Source organism: Octopus bimaculoides, chromosome 1 (assembly GCF_046866305.1).
Source record: "Octopus bimaculoides isolate indiv1 chromosome 1, ASM4686630v1, whole genome shotgun sequence".
In the NCBI taxonomy this organism is placed as follows: domain Eukaryota; kingdom Metazoa; phylum Mollusca; class Cephalopoda; order Octopoda; family Octopodidae; genus Octopus; species Octopus bimaculoides.
The window spans coordinates 200,778,089-200,794,628 of record NC_142928.1 but is presented as its reverse complement, the minus strand read 5'-3'; the positions used below and the strand labels follow the sequence as shown (position 1 = coordinate 200,794,628).

The following is a 16,540-nucleotide window of genomic DNA, read 5'->3' as shown; positions in this document are numbered from 1 at the left end:
TGACAAGAAGCAAATCTGTGGTATTGAGCAGAATATTTGCTGTAGCCCATCTTTTTATACCAAGGCAAAACAATGTACATGATAACACTTCCAATCAATTAAGATAAGTAGCCATGAGAACCACTGTCTGGTACTGCATCAGGGCAGTTTGTTATTATTATTATTATTATTATTAGGAGAGCTGGCAGGATCATTACAGTGCTGGACAAAATACTTAGCAGCATTCCATCCATCTTTACATTCTGAATTCAAATTAGTTTTAATGCTAAAGTCCCAAAGAATGGTGATGTCTTTATTCTGCTGCAGGTTTATATTCTCACCAATTCTTTTTCTATTGGAATCCAAACTGATGGAAGTTGATGGATCAGACCTGAATCAACATGAGGATCGCTGACCCTTGTAGGGTATTTACCATGTAGTGACTTACTTTCTCCATTGATTTTGCAGCTCTGGATTTGGATTGTGCTTTTATGAAAATATCGACTGAAAACGTTGAAAATGTAATTACATTCAATATAAATGACACAAAATAAATAAAACATCTCAGAAATAGAAAAACATATTCCAAAATCATTCTTGTAAACACAGAATATGATTTTTACCATTTTGTGGAAGCACCAATTCTCGTTCTAAACAGCCATACAATCTCTGTATTTTTATGATGTCCAGTTGACTCATTCCAATCCGTTGACCAATACGGACACCTTTCACCTTTGTTATTATTGTTGAATACCTCCTATCAATAGCAAACGCATTCTGTTGATAATGCATTATTGAATTGTAGTCATATGGAAGGTTGAGAGTGTTGAAAGAAGAGGGGTTGATTTTCTGAAAGTTGGATCTACGATCTGACAACAGAGAAGAGGAATCATGTTAATTATGTGAGATTAATAGGTTTTGGGACATTTTCTATTAAAACTTATTATTATTAAAGCTATTATTAGCAAGGATGTTGTCGTGAGGTTTAATGAGAACAAGTCTCCTCAAAACTCAAGAATCTTTCTTTGGATTCTTATAGAATACAGAATGGCACTTTTCTACAAGGATAATTCTATTATCCTTCAGCTTCTTCAGTAGCATTTTGGATTCTATGCTAAGTCCACCAATTACCACATAAACAATTGTTATATTAGGCTTCCACGATCTCTTCTTGGTATCTTATTATTATTATTTTCTCTTTAACACAGGTTTTGTTGGAACTCCTGGAGTCTTGCATGCATATTTTAACCTCACCCCCACCGGCCTCTCTCCTGCACCTTCTCAGTTAAGAGGTCTTGTCTTGTGGGTTACTTGGTCACCTCTTTGGTGATGATACCATGTAAAAAGCACCAAGGACACTCTGTGAAGTGGTTGGCATTAGGAAAGGTAAACAGCTGTAGAATCCATGGCAAAGTTGATATTGGAAATAGGTGTACTCCTCTGGCATGGGCCGGCTCCTGTCAAACTGCCGGCCCATGCCAGCATGAAAAACAGACGTTAAATGATGATGATGATGATATTTATACACACATGCGCGCGCACACACACACACACACACACACACGCGCACACACACATACACACACCCACACATACATGAATGAATAAATAAATAAGTAAATATCATCATTATCATTTAACATCCTTCTTCCGTATTGGTACGGCTTGAATGGTTTTAAGAGTGTGATGGGTCTGAGAATTGCATTGCATTCCAGTGTTGGCTTTGGTTTGGTTCTATCTTTCTATGCTCTTCCTGTCTCCAAGCACTTCCAAGTGAGCCAATATTTGCCTGTGGGTGGATATGATTTCACCAAATATTGGAAGCGAAAGACACCTGTACGTGATAGTGATGAACTTCTTTCAGTAGAAAAATTAGGCAAAAAGGGATTCGATGTTGTGTGCAAGAGAGGAGACTGCTCTGGTTTGGTCATGTGATGCAGATGGATGAGGTGAGTTACTTGAAGAAGTGATGATCCCTTTAAGCGGATGGAAGTCATGGAAGAGAGAGACCCAGGGAGACATGGAATGAAGGACTGGAGATGGATTTCAAAATGGTGAGCCTTAAAAAGGAAATGACAGAGGACTGGGATATGAGGTGCATTACTGTATTCAGAATCGATGACCTAAAACCAAGGTGACACAAGAAAAAAAAAAAAAGCACAGGTGCTGGTGCCACATAAAAAAACTCTGGTTTTTGTGCCGCATTAAAGGTATCTGGCACCCTCTGTAAAGTGGTTGGCGTTAAGAAGGGCCTCCAGCTGTGGAAACCATGCCAAAACAGACAATGGAACCTGGTGAGGCCCCTGGCCTTGCCAGCTCCTGTCAGATCATCCAACCCATGCCAGCTCCTGTCAGATCATCCAACCCATGCCAGCATGGAAAAACAGACGTTAAATGATGAAGGTGAAATCCAGTGGCAGGGCTTTGGTCGGCCCTGGACTATTGCAGAAGAAACTTGCACAAGGCACCACATTATGGGACTGAACCCCAAATTGCTTGGCAAGGAAGCAAGGTTCGTAACCATGCTGCTATGCCTATACCTATATACATATGTGTGTGTGTATATGGGTTTGTATAAGTGTGTGTATGTGTGTGTGTGTGTCTATGGGTGTGTATAAGTGTGTGTATAAGACAGTTTATATCCACAAAAAGATGCAGTCTATATAATTATTTATATTGTAAACAAAGTGACATGTAGAAATCTGAGACCATTATGTGTGTGTGTGTGTGTGGGTACTCACACATATGTAATGTGCAACTTTCTGAGCTGTAGACTTATATGTGTGATGTGTGTTAATATTGTGTGTGTGCATGTAAATATGATGACAGGTACAGCGCGTGCGCGTGTGTGTGTGTGTGTGTGTGTGTCTGTGTGTATACAGCTGCAGTCACTTATAGTTAATGTGACTATAACTGGAGAAGATATTGGAAACTGAACACTGATAACTACTCCTACACACACACACGCACACACACACACACACACAAATCACTGTCTGTGTGTGTGTGTGTGTGTGTGATTTCAAGCACGCCATTCATCACTGTCACATTCCCGCAACCCACAAACCCATTTGTCTCACATATATATACGTGCATACAGATGTGTTAGAGTGTGCGTTTTATATATATACATACTGTATATATATATATACACATATATATATATATATATATATATATATGAAACATATATACGATATATGTATATATATATATATATATATGTGTGTGTGTGTGCTTGTGTGTGTGTGTGTATGTATGTATATAAACACCCACACCCTTTACCATTGAGTGTTGTTCTCTGAGAGAAGGATTCCCTAAAATGTATCTTTTTCACTTTTCACACTCTTCCCTCCCTCCCTTACACCTACAAGCAATCAAAAGAAATGCAAGAGAGAGAGGGAGAGAGGGAGAGAGAAGTTGATATCACACAAGTTATATAATATGTCACAGGGATGGTGGTGGGTAGGATGGTGGTGGGTAGGATGGTGTAATTAATCATCACCACCACCACTACCTAAGGACATACATACAATAACATGTAGGTGTGTATAATATTGTATATATATATATATATATATATATATATATACATATGTAGGTGTATATAATATTGTATATATGTAAGTGTATATAATACTGTATATATGTAGACGTGTATAATATTGTATATATGTCGTGTATATAATATTGTATATGTGTAGGTGTGTATAATAGTGTATACATTAGGTGTATATAATATTGTATATATATATAGGTGTGAATAAGGTTGTACATATGTGTGTATAACATTGTATATATATATATATATATATACAGGTGTATATAATATTGTATATATGTAGGTGTATATAATATTGAATATGTGTAGGTGTGTATAATATTGTATGTATGTTGGTGTATATAATATTGTATATATGTAGATGTGTATAATATTGTATATATATAGGTGTGTATAATATTGTATATATGTTGGTGTGTATAATATTGTATATATGGAGGTATTTATAATATTGTAAACATGTAGGTGTATATATAGTGTATATATATATATATATATATATATATATATATATATATTGTTGTACTTTGGGATGGTCATATTGCCAGTTTAGCCAATAAAAACACACGCACTATATATTTGGTGTTAATTTGCTTCAGCTTTATATTACATTAATCTTAATCTTATTTCGACCAGAGTTCTTTCGTCACACTTCTGTGACCTCATCAGTGGTCCTTTGTTTCCTTCCTTCTTATGTGTGTCTCACCTTGCTAACTATCAGCCATTTTGTATTTTATATATATATATATATATATTTATATATATATATATATATATATATATATATATATATATATATATATATATATATATATATATTTATATATATATATATATATATATATATATATATATATATATATATATATATATATATATATATATATTTATATATATATATATATATATATATATACATGCATATGTGTGTACAATGTTGTATATACATAGGTGTATATAATATTGTATATATGTAGATGTATATAATATTGTATATATGTAGGCATGTATAATGTATATATGTAGGCGTGTATAATAGTGTATATATGTAGATGTATATAATATTGTATATATGTAGCCATGTATAATATTGTATATATGTAGGCGTACATAATATTGTATATATACAGGTGTATATAATATTGTATATGTGTAGGTGTGTATAATCTGTATATATAAAAAGCAGGATGTGTGTGTGTACGTACATGAATGTAATTTATGCACGTCCACAAATTAGCACGCATGTTGCTCCAATTTTAGGAGGACATTCGTCACGATCCTAGCTATATTTTCGTCAACTTATTTTTCCCAGAGGCACCCACGGGTAGCAGTAAAAATCGATTTTGAACCTTAACTTTTACCAATTTTGAAGTTTGCTAACATGAGTTAAGTCCCTTAGCGAAGTGACAATGCATGTGTGTGTGTGTGTGAGGGTGAGAGAACTTGCGTGTTGATGTATGTGTGTGTGTGTGTGTGTGTGTGTGAGAGAGGGAGAGAGAGTAAGTGACAGATTGGGGAACACTGTTTCCAAAAGATCGGAAGGGTTGTCCACGGTGTTGCACAGTTCAGAGATGGATATGTCACCCCTATCATTTCTAGGGACCTTGCCTTCTCCAAGGGCTAAAATGCTGCAGACATGCTATCACTAAGCAAGTGCGCACACATGTTTGTGCTTAGGCTTAAGGTCTTAACCTGGGGCCAGAACATGGATGACTTAAGGCATGCGTGCACTTCATCAGCCCGGCTCCCTTTAGGGATGACAGGAAGGGTTTGCCGGAAATCTCCTGAAATCAATAGAGTTACACCACCCATAGAAGCTGGAAAGTAACAATGCAGACATTAATTGGCTCAGTGAAAGAACCATCCTGGCCCCCAAAAGCATAGCTGTCAGTGCTATCAATGACCAGCTCATAAGCCGAATTCCGGGTGAGGAGCGCATCTACAAATCGATTGATAGGACCTCTGACCCTCAAGACATTGTCAATTACCCTATCAATTATCTCAACTCATTGGAGCCAGCAGGGCTTCCACCTCACATTCTTAGGCTAAGGGTTGGATGCCCAATTATGCTAATCAGAAATCACTGCCTAAACAGTGCAACGGGACCCGCTTAGTAATCAAGTCCCTGACACTCCACTTGACTGAGGCCACTATTGTTACTGGGTGCGGGAGGGGTGAAAATGTTTTCATTTCAAGGATGTAGCTTTATCCTTCGGGGTCAAACATGCATGCCACTTAACTTCTGCAGATCGCAGTTCCAGGTGAGACCATACTTCGCCATATCTTTCAACAAATCCCAAGGCCAAACACTATTGGTGGCAGGCATCCATTTGGGGTTTTCCATTCAATCAGGATAAAGAATCAATAAACCAATTCCTTATAGGATTTCCCACTAAAATTGGCTACACCCCATTTTCAACCATAACTTTTACCAATTTTGATGTATTTTGCTTAAACCTGATGCCAGCATTACTTAGGACTCATGGGATCTTTAAATGCTTTAAGTTCTCAAAAAGAAAAAAAAAAACAATCGATGAGTGGAAAAATCGATAAACTGATTCCTTATGGGATTTCCCAATCAAATTGCCTGCAACCCATTTTCAGCCAAACGTTTACCAATTTCAACAGATTTCACTCAAATTTGATGTTGGCGTCACTTATTTTGGTTTGAAATAAAGCGCTTGATCACTTAATAATCTTAACTTAATCCTGGGCAACGCTGGGTTATACTGCTAGCATTGTATATATGTAGACGTGTATAATATTGTATATATACAGGTGTATATAATATTGTATATATACAGTTGTATATAATATTGTATATATGTAGGTGTGTATAATATTGTATATATGTAGGTGCTGGGCAAAATGCCTAGCGCTATTTCATCTGCTGTTATGTTCTCAGTTCAAATCCCACCGAGGTCGACATTGCCTTTCATCCTTTCGGGCTCAATTAAATAAGTACCAGTTACACACTGGGGTTGATGTAATTGACTTAATCCCTTTGTCTGTCCTCAATTGTCCCCTCTATGTTTAGACCCCTGTGAGCAATATAGAAATAAATACTGTATATATATATATATATATATATATATATATATATATATCATCATCATCATCATCATCATCGTTTAACGTCCGCTTTCCATGCTAGCATGGGTTGGACGATTTGACTGAGGACTGGTGAAACCGGATGGCAACACCAGGCTCCAGTCTAATTTGGCAGAGTTTCTACAGCTGGATGCCCTTCCTAACGCCAACCAGTCAGAGAGTGTAGTGGGTGCTTTTACGTGTCACCCGCACGAAAACGGCCACGCTCGAAATGGTGTCTTTTATGTGCCACCCGCACAAGCCAGTCCAGGGGCACTGGCAACGATCTCGCTCGAAAATCCTATGGGAGCCAGTCAGGCGGTACTGGCAACGGCCACGCTCAAAATGGTGCATCTCATGTGCCACCCGCACAAGAACCATATATATATATATATATATATATATGTGTGTGTGCATAATTTTGTATATACATAGGTATATATAATGTTGTTCGTCCCTCGGAATGACGAGGACCATCTGATCATCCTAGAGGTGGGTGGGGAGGTCATCATTGGTGAGTGCGGAGATGGTTGATAAGTCCAATCCGCGCTTGGAAAGATCTGCTGCAGCAGGGACAGGGAATGGTAGCAGGTGCCGGGGGCTTCAAAGCATTGTTCTTTCTCTTCTGCCTGCGCTTCTCTGCAGCAGTTTTCCTGTCACTTTCATATTGGCAGGCACCGTTGTGAACAGCGGCCCGCCACTTGGTCCTATCTAAAGCTCTCTGCTCCCATGATGACGGGTCAGTGTTGAAGACCTTCAGTGATACATTTAGGCTGTCTTTAAACCGTTTCCTCTGGCCACCATGGGAGCGCTTGTCATGCTGGAGCTCACCAAACAGAAGCTTCTTGGGTATTCTGTAGTCTGGCATGTGGGCTACATGACCAGCCCAGTGAAGCTGAGTTCTCATCAGGATGGAAGGGATGCTTGGGAGCCAGGCACGAGTGAGGACTTCTGTGTCTGGTATCCTTTCCTGCCAACTTATGCCAAGTAGTTTCCTCAGCCTGGTGGTGTGGAAGTGATTTAGTCTTTTGGCGTGGCGTTGGTAGACGGTCCACGACTCACATCCATAGAGTAGGGTGGTGAGTCCGACAGCTTTGTAGACCTTGATCTTTGTCATGGAGGCGAGGCCTCTTCTGTCCCATACATTCTTGTGGACTCTGCCAAAGTGTATATAATATTGTATATATGTAGGCATATATAATATTGTATATGTGTAGGTGTGCATAATATTGTATATATGTCATCATCATCATCAACATCATTTTCCATGGGTTGGACAGTTCGACTGGGGTCTGGGAAGCCAGGAGGCTGCACCAGACTCCAGTCTGATCTGGCAGTGTTTCTACAGCTGGATGCCCTTCCTAACACCAACTACTCTGAGAGTGTAGTGGGTATTTTTTTACATGCCACCGGCACAGGTGCCAGAGGGGTTTGGCATCGACCATGATCAGATGGTGCTGTTTACGTGCCACCGGCACGAGTATCACAACTACAATTTCCATTTGATTTTGATTTTGATATTGCTGATGTTGATGTACTTGACTCAATAGGTCTCATCAAGCATGGCATCCAATGTACTTCTGAGTGGGCTGGTTATATGACACTGGTGTAGGTTACAGCTGTGATCTCACCTTTATTTGCCGGGTCTTCACAGTCACAGCATACCTCCTGAGGTTTCTGTCTTTCATCATTTCCTCTGTTCAAAGGTCATGCTTCACCACCTCATCCCATGTCTTCCTGGCTCTCCCTCTACCCTGGATTCCTTCCACTGTTTGAGAGTGGAACTTCCTCATCTATCCATAGTACATGACCATACCAACACAGACATCTCTCTTGCACGCCACATCCAATGCTTCTTATGTCCAACTTTTCTCTCAGGGCACTCACACACTGTCGTGTTTTCACTCTGACATTACACATCCAGTGGATTATGCTAGCTTCATTTCATTCAAGCCCACGCATGTCTTCACCAGTCACAGCCCAGATTTCACTTCCATGAAGCATGGTAGTTCACACACATGCATCGTACAATCTATATGTAGGTATGTATAATATTGTATATATGTCGGTGCTTTCTGAATTTTGCCCAGACTATTCTTATTCTAGTAACACTCTCTGAGCATCCACCCCCACTACTAATTTCGTCACCGAGGTAGCTGAAGCTACCAACTACTTCTAGTTTCTCCCCCTGGAGTGTGATGGAATCTGTTTTCTGAGCATCTGTGGTGTTTATTGCCCTTGTGCATCTGCTGCGCACAGAAGCTATCTTCTTGGTTAACTTTCCTTTGATGTTGCTGCACCTCTTATGTGTCCATAGCTTACACTGGGTACATCTTTTGGAGTTTCTACCTACACCTTTTCTACAGATCGAGCAGGACCACTTACCTGAAGGGATGTGTGATGAGTTCATCACACACCTTTTTTGCTACATTGACTCTAAGGCCGTTTGATTCTAAACCTTGCTTCTACACCTGAAATTTCTTCTCTAGTTCTGGTAGGCATATATAATACTGTATATGTGTAGGCGTGTATCATCATCATCATCGTCATTTAACGTCCGCTTTCCATGCTAGCATGGGTTGGACGATTTGACTGAGGACTGGTGAAACCAGATGGCTACACCAGGCTCCAATCGGACTTGGCAGAGTTTCTACAGCTGGATGCCCTTCCTAACGCCAACCACTCCAAGAGTGTAGTGGGTGCTTTTACATGTCACCGGCACGAAGGCCAGTGAAGTGGTACTGGCAACGGCCACACTCAAAATTGGTGTATTTTACGTGCCACCTGCACAAGAACCAGTTCGGCGGCACTGGCAACGAATATTGTATATATGTAGGTCTATATAATACTGTATATATGCAAGTGTGGGTGGTGCAGGAGTGGCTGTGTGGTAAGTAGCTTGCTTACCAACCACATGGTTCGGGTTCATTCCCTCTGCGTGGCACCTTGGGCAAGTGTTGTCTACTATAGCCTCGAGCCGACCAAAGCCTTGTGAGTGGATTTAGTAGATGGAAACTGAAAGAAACCCGTCATATATATATATATATATATATATGTATATATATATATATATATATATATATTATATATATATATATATATATATATATATATATATATATATATATATATATATATATGTATGTGTGTGTATATGTTTGTATGTCTGTGTTTGTCCCCCCAGCATCGTTTAACAACCGATACTGGTGTGTTTACGTCCACATAACTTAGTGGTTCGGCAAAAGTGAGCGATAGAATAAGTACTAGGCTTACAAAGAATAAGTCCTGGGGTCAATTTGCTCGACTAAAGGTGGTGCTCCAGCATGGCCACAGTTAAATGACTGAAACAAGTAAAAGAGTAAAAGAGTAAGTGTGTATAATATTGCATGCTGTGAGTGAGAAGACCCGGCAAGCCAAGTGAGACCAAAATCCGAGGCCTCTGCCAGGGGTGTAGCCAGCCCACTTATGCGTACCTTTCCTTCATTGGACACTAAACTCTACTTGCGAAGACCTGTTGAGGCAAGTGAAATCGAAATTGAACCAAATTCAATGACTGGCACCCATGCCAACGTCATCTCCTTCATTGGACACGAAACTCAGCTTGCGAAGACTTATTGGGGCAAGCGAAAGTGAAATCGTGATGGCACCTGTGCCCAGCGTCACCTTTCTAGCACTTGTGCCCGTGGCATGTGTAAGGATTTTCGAGCGAGATCGTTGCCAGTGCCCCTGGACTGGCTCTTGTGTGAGTGGCACATAAAATACACCATTTTGAGCATGGCCATTCCCAGTACCGCCTGACTGGCCCTCGTGCCGGTGGCATGTAAAACATCCACTACACTCTCTGAGTGGTTGGCATTAGGAAGGGCATCCAGCTGTAGAAACTCTGCCAAATCAGATTGGAGCCTGGTGTAGCCTTCGGGTTTCACCAGTCCTCAGTCAAATCGTCCAACCCATGCCAGCATGGAAAGCGGACGTTAAACGATGATGATGATGATGATGTGTGTAGAATTTTGTATATATAGGTGTGTATAATATTGTATATATGCAAGTATGTATAATATTGTATATATGTAGGTGTATATATTGTATATATGTAGGTGTGTATAATAATGCATATACATACCTGTGTATAAGTTTGTATATATATATAGGTTTGTATAATACTGTATATATATATAATACTGTATATAATATTGTATATATACATATAGGTATATATAATATTGTATATATATATAGGTGTATACGTGTGTAGAATGGTGTATATGTAGATGTGTATAATACTGTAAATATGTAGGTGTGAATAATATTGTATATAGATATGTAGGTGTGTGTCATCTAATATAATAAATGCAAAAACTAATTTCTGTGTGTTACACTTTGACCCCCTCTCTCACTATTGAATAACACTTCTACTATTCCTTGTGTTGGGGTGAGAGTAATAGTAGAGATAGTGAGGGCAGTGGCAAAGAGAGGGAGAGGGAGAGGGGGAGAGAAAGAGAGACAAAGAAAATTAGGGAGAGTTGATGATGTTTTATTAAAAGTTGTAGTGTTGATGGTGGCAGTGAGAGTAATAATAAAAAAGAGAAAGAGAGAGAAAGACTGAGTAGTTGAGAGAAAGAGGGGGATGAAGTACAACTTTGTTTGACCATCTCTCTTTGACAGAAATTCGTGTGACCAACATTGTGTACCAGGAAATTGAATACAATCAATTTTGTTGTATTTTTTTGCTTTGTTTAGTACATATATTTATACACACACACACACACACACACACACACACACATATATATATAGATATTCAGGTATATATACTTCCAGTTTCGTATGGTTCAGACATGTTGTTTAGTGCTCCTGAAAACCGTAAATATATTTCAAAGAAAACAGCAAACTAATCTTCAAAGTGTACGAAAATACAATATATCTAAAAATTACGATATATTTAAAATCACCTCCAGGAATATACTGAGCAGAAAGAATCTTTGACAAAAGCACGAAGTCAAAGACATCGCTGTTTCTTCGATCAAGAAATTGACCCACGTGCTTACGGGAAAGTAGAGAAAATTCCTGAGATCCACCACAACTCTAAGGAAAAGTTGAGATAAGGTAAGATACGTGCATTTTCTATAATTTAATTAACGAAAAGTTCCGAAAAGAAAAGAAAAAAATGTTCTAAGTTGTCGACCGTCCCTTTCTGTATTTTTGTTTCTGACCTCCGTGACGACATTTTTTATTTTCTTTCGTCGCTTCTTTGTTTATATTTTCTTTCTAACGAAGTCTGATAAATACTGGCTTTCTCTGTCTTCTAACCCTTTCGTTTATTTTGCTCACAAGTTAGGTAAGCATTTCTTGGCGGACGCAAAGAGTGTGGACCGCATCCCTTTTGTTTTTTCATATACAGAATCCCCTATTTTCGAATACGGAGATTATGATTCTGCAAAAAAAAAAAAAAAGAAATGGCATTTTAAAATTTTAATTCCACCACCTCCCCAATTCTTCGATTTTCACTTTTTTCAGAATTTTTTTTTTTTCCGAAATACGTAGGGAAATACGGAAATTATGATTCTGGAAAAAAAAATTTGTAAAATTTCTGAACAAAGTGAAAATTGAAGAATTTGGGGTGGGGTGGGGGAAATTAAAAATTTTTAAATGCTGTTTTTTTTTTTTTTTTTTGCGGAATCAGAATCTCCGTACTCGGAGAATTCTGTAAAAAAAAAAAAAAGAAAAAAACCCCTTAAAAACCACATTCTTTAGGTCCACCCATTTCTTCTCTCTTGGAATAAGTCACTTTTCTTTCAAATCATGATGGAAAGTTTGAGGAACGCCTCAGTGCCATAAAGGAAGTCCTTACAAAATTGGATCAACATCATCATCGTTTAACGTCCGCTTTCCATGCTGGCATGGGTTGGATGGTTTGACTGAAGGCTGGTGAGCCGAAAGGCTGCACCAGGCTTCAATCCAATCTGGGGATGTTTCTACAGCTGGATACCCTTGCCCTTCCTAACGCCAACCACTCTGAGAATGCAGTGGGTGACTTTTACGTGCCACCAGCACAGGAGCCAGTTAGGCAACATTGGCAACGACCATGCTGGAGTGGTGCTTTTTACGAACATATTCCTGATGGGTAACTTTAACTTCCCCAACATCAGGTGGCCTCAGGGCAATATAACCCCAGGAATGACGCACAGAATGCGAAATCAAGCAGAAACGCTACTTGATCTTATGAAAATGCTATTCATGGAGCAGATCCTACTCTCTCCAACCAGGCACAAAAATATCATGAACCTCTCTTTTACAAACAATGTGGAAATTATTAACAACGTAAATAAATCACCAACAATATTCTCAGATCATAACATGATAGAACTAACAATGTATGGCCCAGAATTAACTGAAGATAAACTCTGCACAGATGGCACTCAAACCCTATCCAGCCTAAATTTCTGTAAGGCTGATTGGAAGTCACTTGAGAAAACATACTCCAGAAGGACTGGCCTAAAAACCTCTCTATGCAAGACATTGTTATGAAACTCAATAAATTCATGTCAATAATGCAAGCCATATGCATTAAATATGTCCCAGAGAAGGGAGCCAATACACACAAAAATATCATTCCCTGAGACAGGAGAATAAAGATTTTGAATCATTTAAACAAACACCTTAATGACTGTGTGAAATCCCACCTGGCAGAGGAATTCTTCAAGATAGAAAATGAACTCAAAATTTCCCATGAAAAAGAAAGAGAAACCTGGGTTTTCGAAAATATAAAAAAGAAATCCTAAAGCCTTCTACACGTTTGCAAAGGAGTCTGCCTGAGTATGCTCTAAGATAGGGCCACTATTTGGTAAAAACAGCCCACACACTGCAGACCCAGGGAAGATAGGTGAAGCACTAAATAAACAATTCTATAGTGTTTTCACTTCTCCACTGGAAAATATGCAAATAAACAAGATGGAGTTTTTCAATGAAACGAATCTATTCGGAAAAGAGGCAACCATGGATTACATCAGCATAAAAGAAGAGGATGTAATATTGGCCAGTGTTGAAATGAGATCAAACTCAGCAACAGGCGCAGATGGACTCCCAGTTGTTCTCTTAAAGACATGTAAAAAGTCTCTTGCAAAGACACTGCAGATACTCTTTCAGAGTTTCCTTGCATGTAGTAAACTTCCCAACATGCTAAAAGAGAGTATAATATGCCCTGTCCATAAAGGAGGAGAGCAGAGCAGATGCTAAAAACTACCACACGCCTGTCTCTCTGACCTCACATTTTAGCAAGTCAATGGAACGCATTGTCAGAAAAAGGCTGATCACGTTCCTAGAAGAAACCAACCTTCTCACAAAAAGGCAACATGGCTTCCATCCAGGGAGGAGCTGCCTCACACAGTTGCTGCAGCACTTTGACTGGGTTCTGAAGCAACAGCTAAACCAGTCAGCTGTAGACATGATACACATAGACTTTGCCAAGGCCTTCGACAAGGTTTATCATAGCATGATATGTCACAAGTTGCGAAACCTTGGTATTACCGGGAAACTGGGAGACTGGCTGCATGATTTTCTGAAGGGCAGGAGTCAGACAGTTGTAGCCAATGGTTCTCACTCTGAAGAGACACCAATTCTTAGCAGAGTTCCACAGGAAGCTGTACTGGGGCCACTACTACATGCAACCAATCTGACCAGTTATACTGACGACACAAAAATATTGCAGGCAGTTAGGAACCCAGAGGACGACATAAGACTACAGAAAGATCTGAATGAAACCTACAAATGGGCTAACAAAAATAACAATGCTATGAAATTTCAGCCACTTCACTATTGGTCCAACACCCAGCTAAAATTGTTATACACTGGACCAGAAGGTAATACGATCCCAGAGTCAGAGTCGGTGTATGACCAAGGGGGTTCACATGAGCAATGATGCAACATTCCATGTGCATCTTACCAAGATGGCAACACTGTGCGGATGAGTGGCTGGATGGATTGTGAGGAGATTCAAAACCAGGAAAAGGGAGGCCCTCCTACTCCTAAGGAAGACTTTCGTTTTCAGCCGCTTGGACTACTGCTCCCAACTATGGTCCCCAGAGAGCATGAAACTAACTGTGGAACTCGAAGCAACAGCTAAACCAGTCAACTCGAAGCAATCCAGCGCCAATACACAGAGAAGATTGACTTGATGCAAATGATGGGCACTACTGGGAGAGGCTGAAGGAGCTGAGTCTCTATTCCCTGGAGAGAAGATGAGCGGGAGAGACAGTGATATATATTTGGAATATCTTGGAGGGTTTAGCTCCTAATTTTGGAATTGACAGCTACACCAGTCCCCGAACTGGACGGCACTGCATCATACCAAAGATCCTGTCTTGCTCATCTAAAATAAGGACACAGTACTGCAATAGTCTGGGTTTCAAGGGCCAGCAATTGTGCAACATCATGCCAAGTAACCTTAGAGATCTACATGGTGTTGATGTGGACGTTTTCAAGGAACGTCTGGACAGGTTTCTGTCTGAGCTACCAGATGAACCCACATCACAGCAGGAGATGCAAAGAAGAGCAGCTTCGTTCAACTCGCTTCTTCATCAAAAACTATACTGGAAACAAAACTGAGTAACTACAGGTGGTGCACCAGCATGACCTCAGACCTAGGGGTTCACCAAGGATCAGTCCTCAGCCCCCTCTTACTCATTATAGTCTTCTAGGCAATAACAGGAATTAAAGACAGGCTGCCCCTGGGAGCTCCTCGATGCTGATGACCTTGCTCTAATAGCCGAGTAACTGCCAGAACTAGAGATGAAGTTTAGGGTGTGGAAGCAAGGTCAAGAATTGAAGAGCCTTAGGATAAACCTAGCAAAAACCAAAGTCTTAGTAAGTAGGAAAGCTGACAAGTCACAAATCCCTTCAGATAGATGGCTCTGCTTAATCTGTAGAAAAGGTGGAGGCAGAAACTCCATACGATGTACCCAGTGTAAGATATGGACACATAAAATGTGCAGCAATATCAAAGGAAGGTTAATTGGGAAGATAATTTTTGTGTGTGGCAGATGCACAGGGGCAATAAACACTGAAGATGTACAGAAAGCAAATTCCATCACATACCAGGGGGAAGAAACTAGAAGTAGTTAATAGCTTCTGCTACCTAAGCGACCAAGTCTGTAGAGGGGGTTGTTGCTCTGAGAGTGTAGCAGCTAGAATAAGAATAGCCTGGGCAGAGTTCAGGGAGCTCCTACCTCTGCTGACAACTAAGGGCCTCTCGTTCAGGATGAAAGGTCAACTGTATGATGCATGTGTGTGAACTGCCATGCTACACGGCAATGAAACATGGGCCATGAATGCTGAGGACATGCGTAGGGTTGAAAGAAATGAAGCTAGTATGATCCGCTGGATGTGTGACGCCAGTGTGCATACATGACAGAATATAAGCACCCTGAGAGAAAAGTTGGACTTAAGAAGCATCAAATGTGGGGTGCAAGAGAGGCAACTCTGCTGGTATGGTCATGTGTTACGTATGAATGAAGACAGCTGTGTGAGAAAGTGCCACTCCCTAACTGTAAGGAACCTGTGGAAGAGGTATACCCTGGAAGGCATGGGATGAGGTGATGAAGCATGACCTTTGAACATTGGGCCTCACAGAGGCAATGACAGGAGACCTTTGGAGATACGCTGTGATTGAGAAGACCAAGCAACTAAAGTGAGATGGCAGCCACGTATGTCCGGCCATGTTAAGAATACTCCTGATGCGTTGGGCGATATGATATGCTTGAAAGGACCTGTTGAGTCAAGTAAAACAAATACTATGACGATTGGTGCAATAACCTCGTGCATGGGCATTGCAGGCATTTTGCATGGACAATGGTCAGTTGGTCAATGATGGTGTTCTTCAACAAGTTCTTTCTGACCCCAGCCTGGCAAATT

General features: G+C 40.0%; 1 protein-coding gene across 1 annotated transcript in view; it reads right to left on the bottom strand.

The window, feature by feature from the left end:
- Nucleotides 1-16,540, bottom strand: part of LOC128250023 (astacin-like metalloendopeptidase) — a gene marked incomplete at its 5' end in the record, with an annotated part of 37,016 nt that overhangs the window by 8,285 nt on the left and 12,191 nt on the right. Inside the window, one exon of the mRNA XM_052974628.2 lies at nucleotides 603-848. Within this exon, the coding sequence (XP_052830588.2) occupies nucleotides 603-848 (246 nt within the window). The remainder of the gene's footprint in view (nucleotides 1-602; nucleotides 849-16,540) is intronic.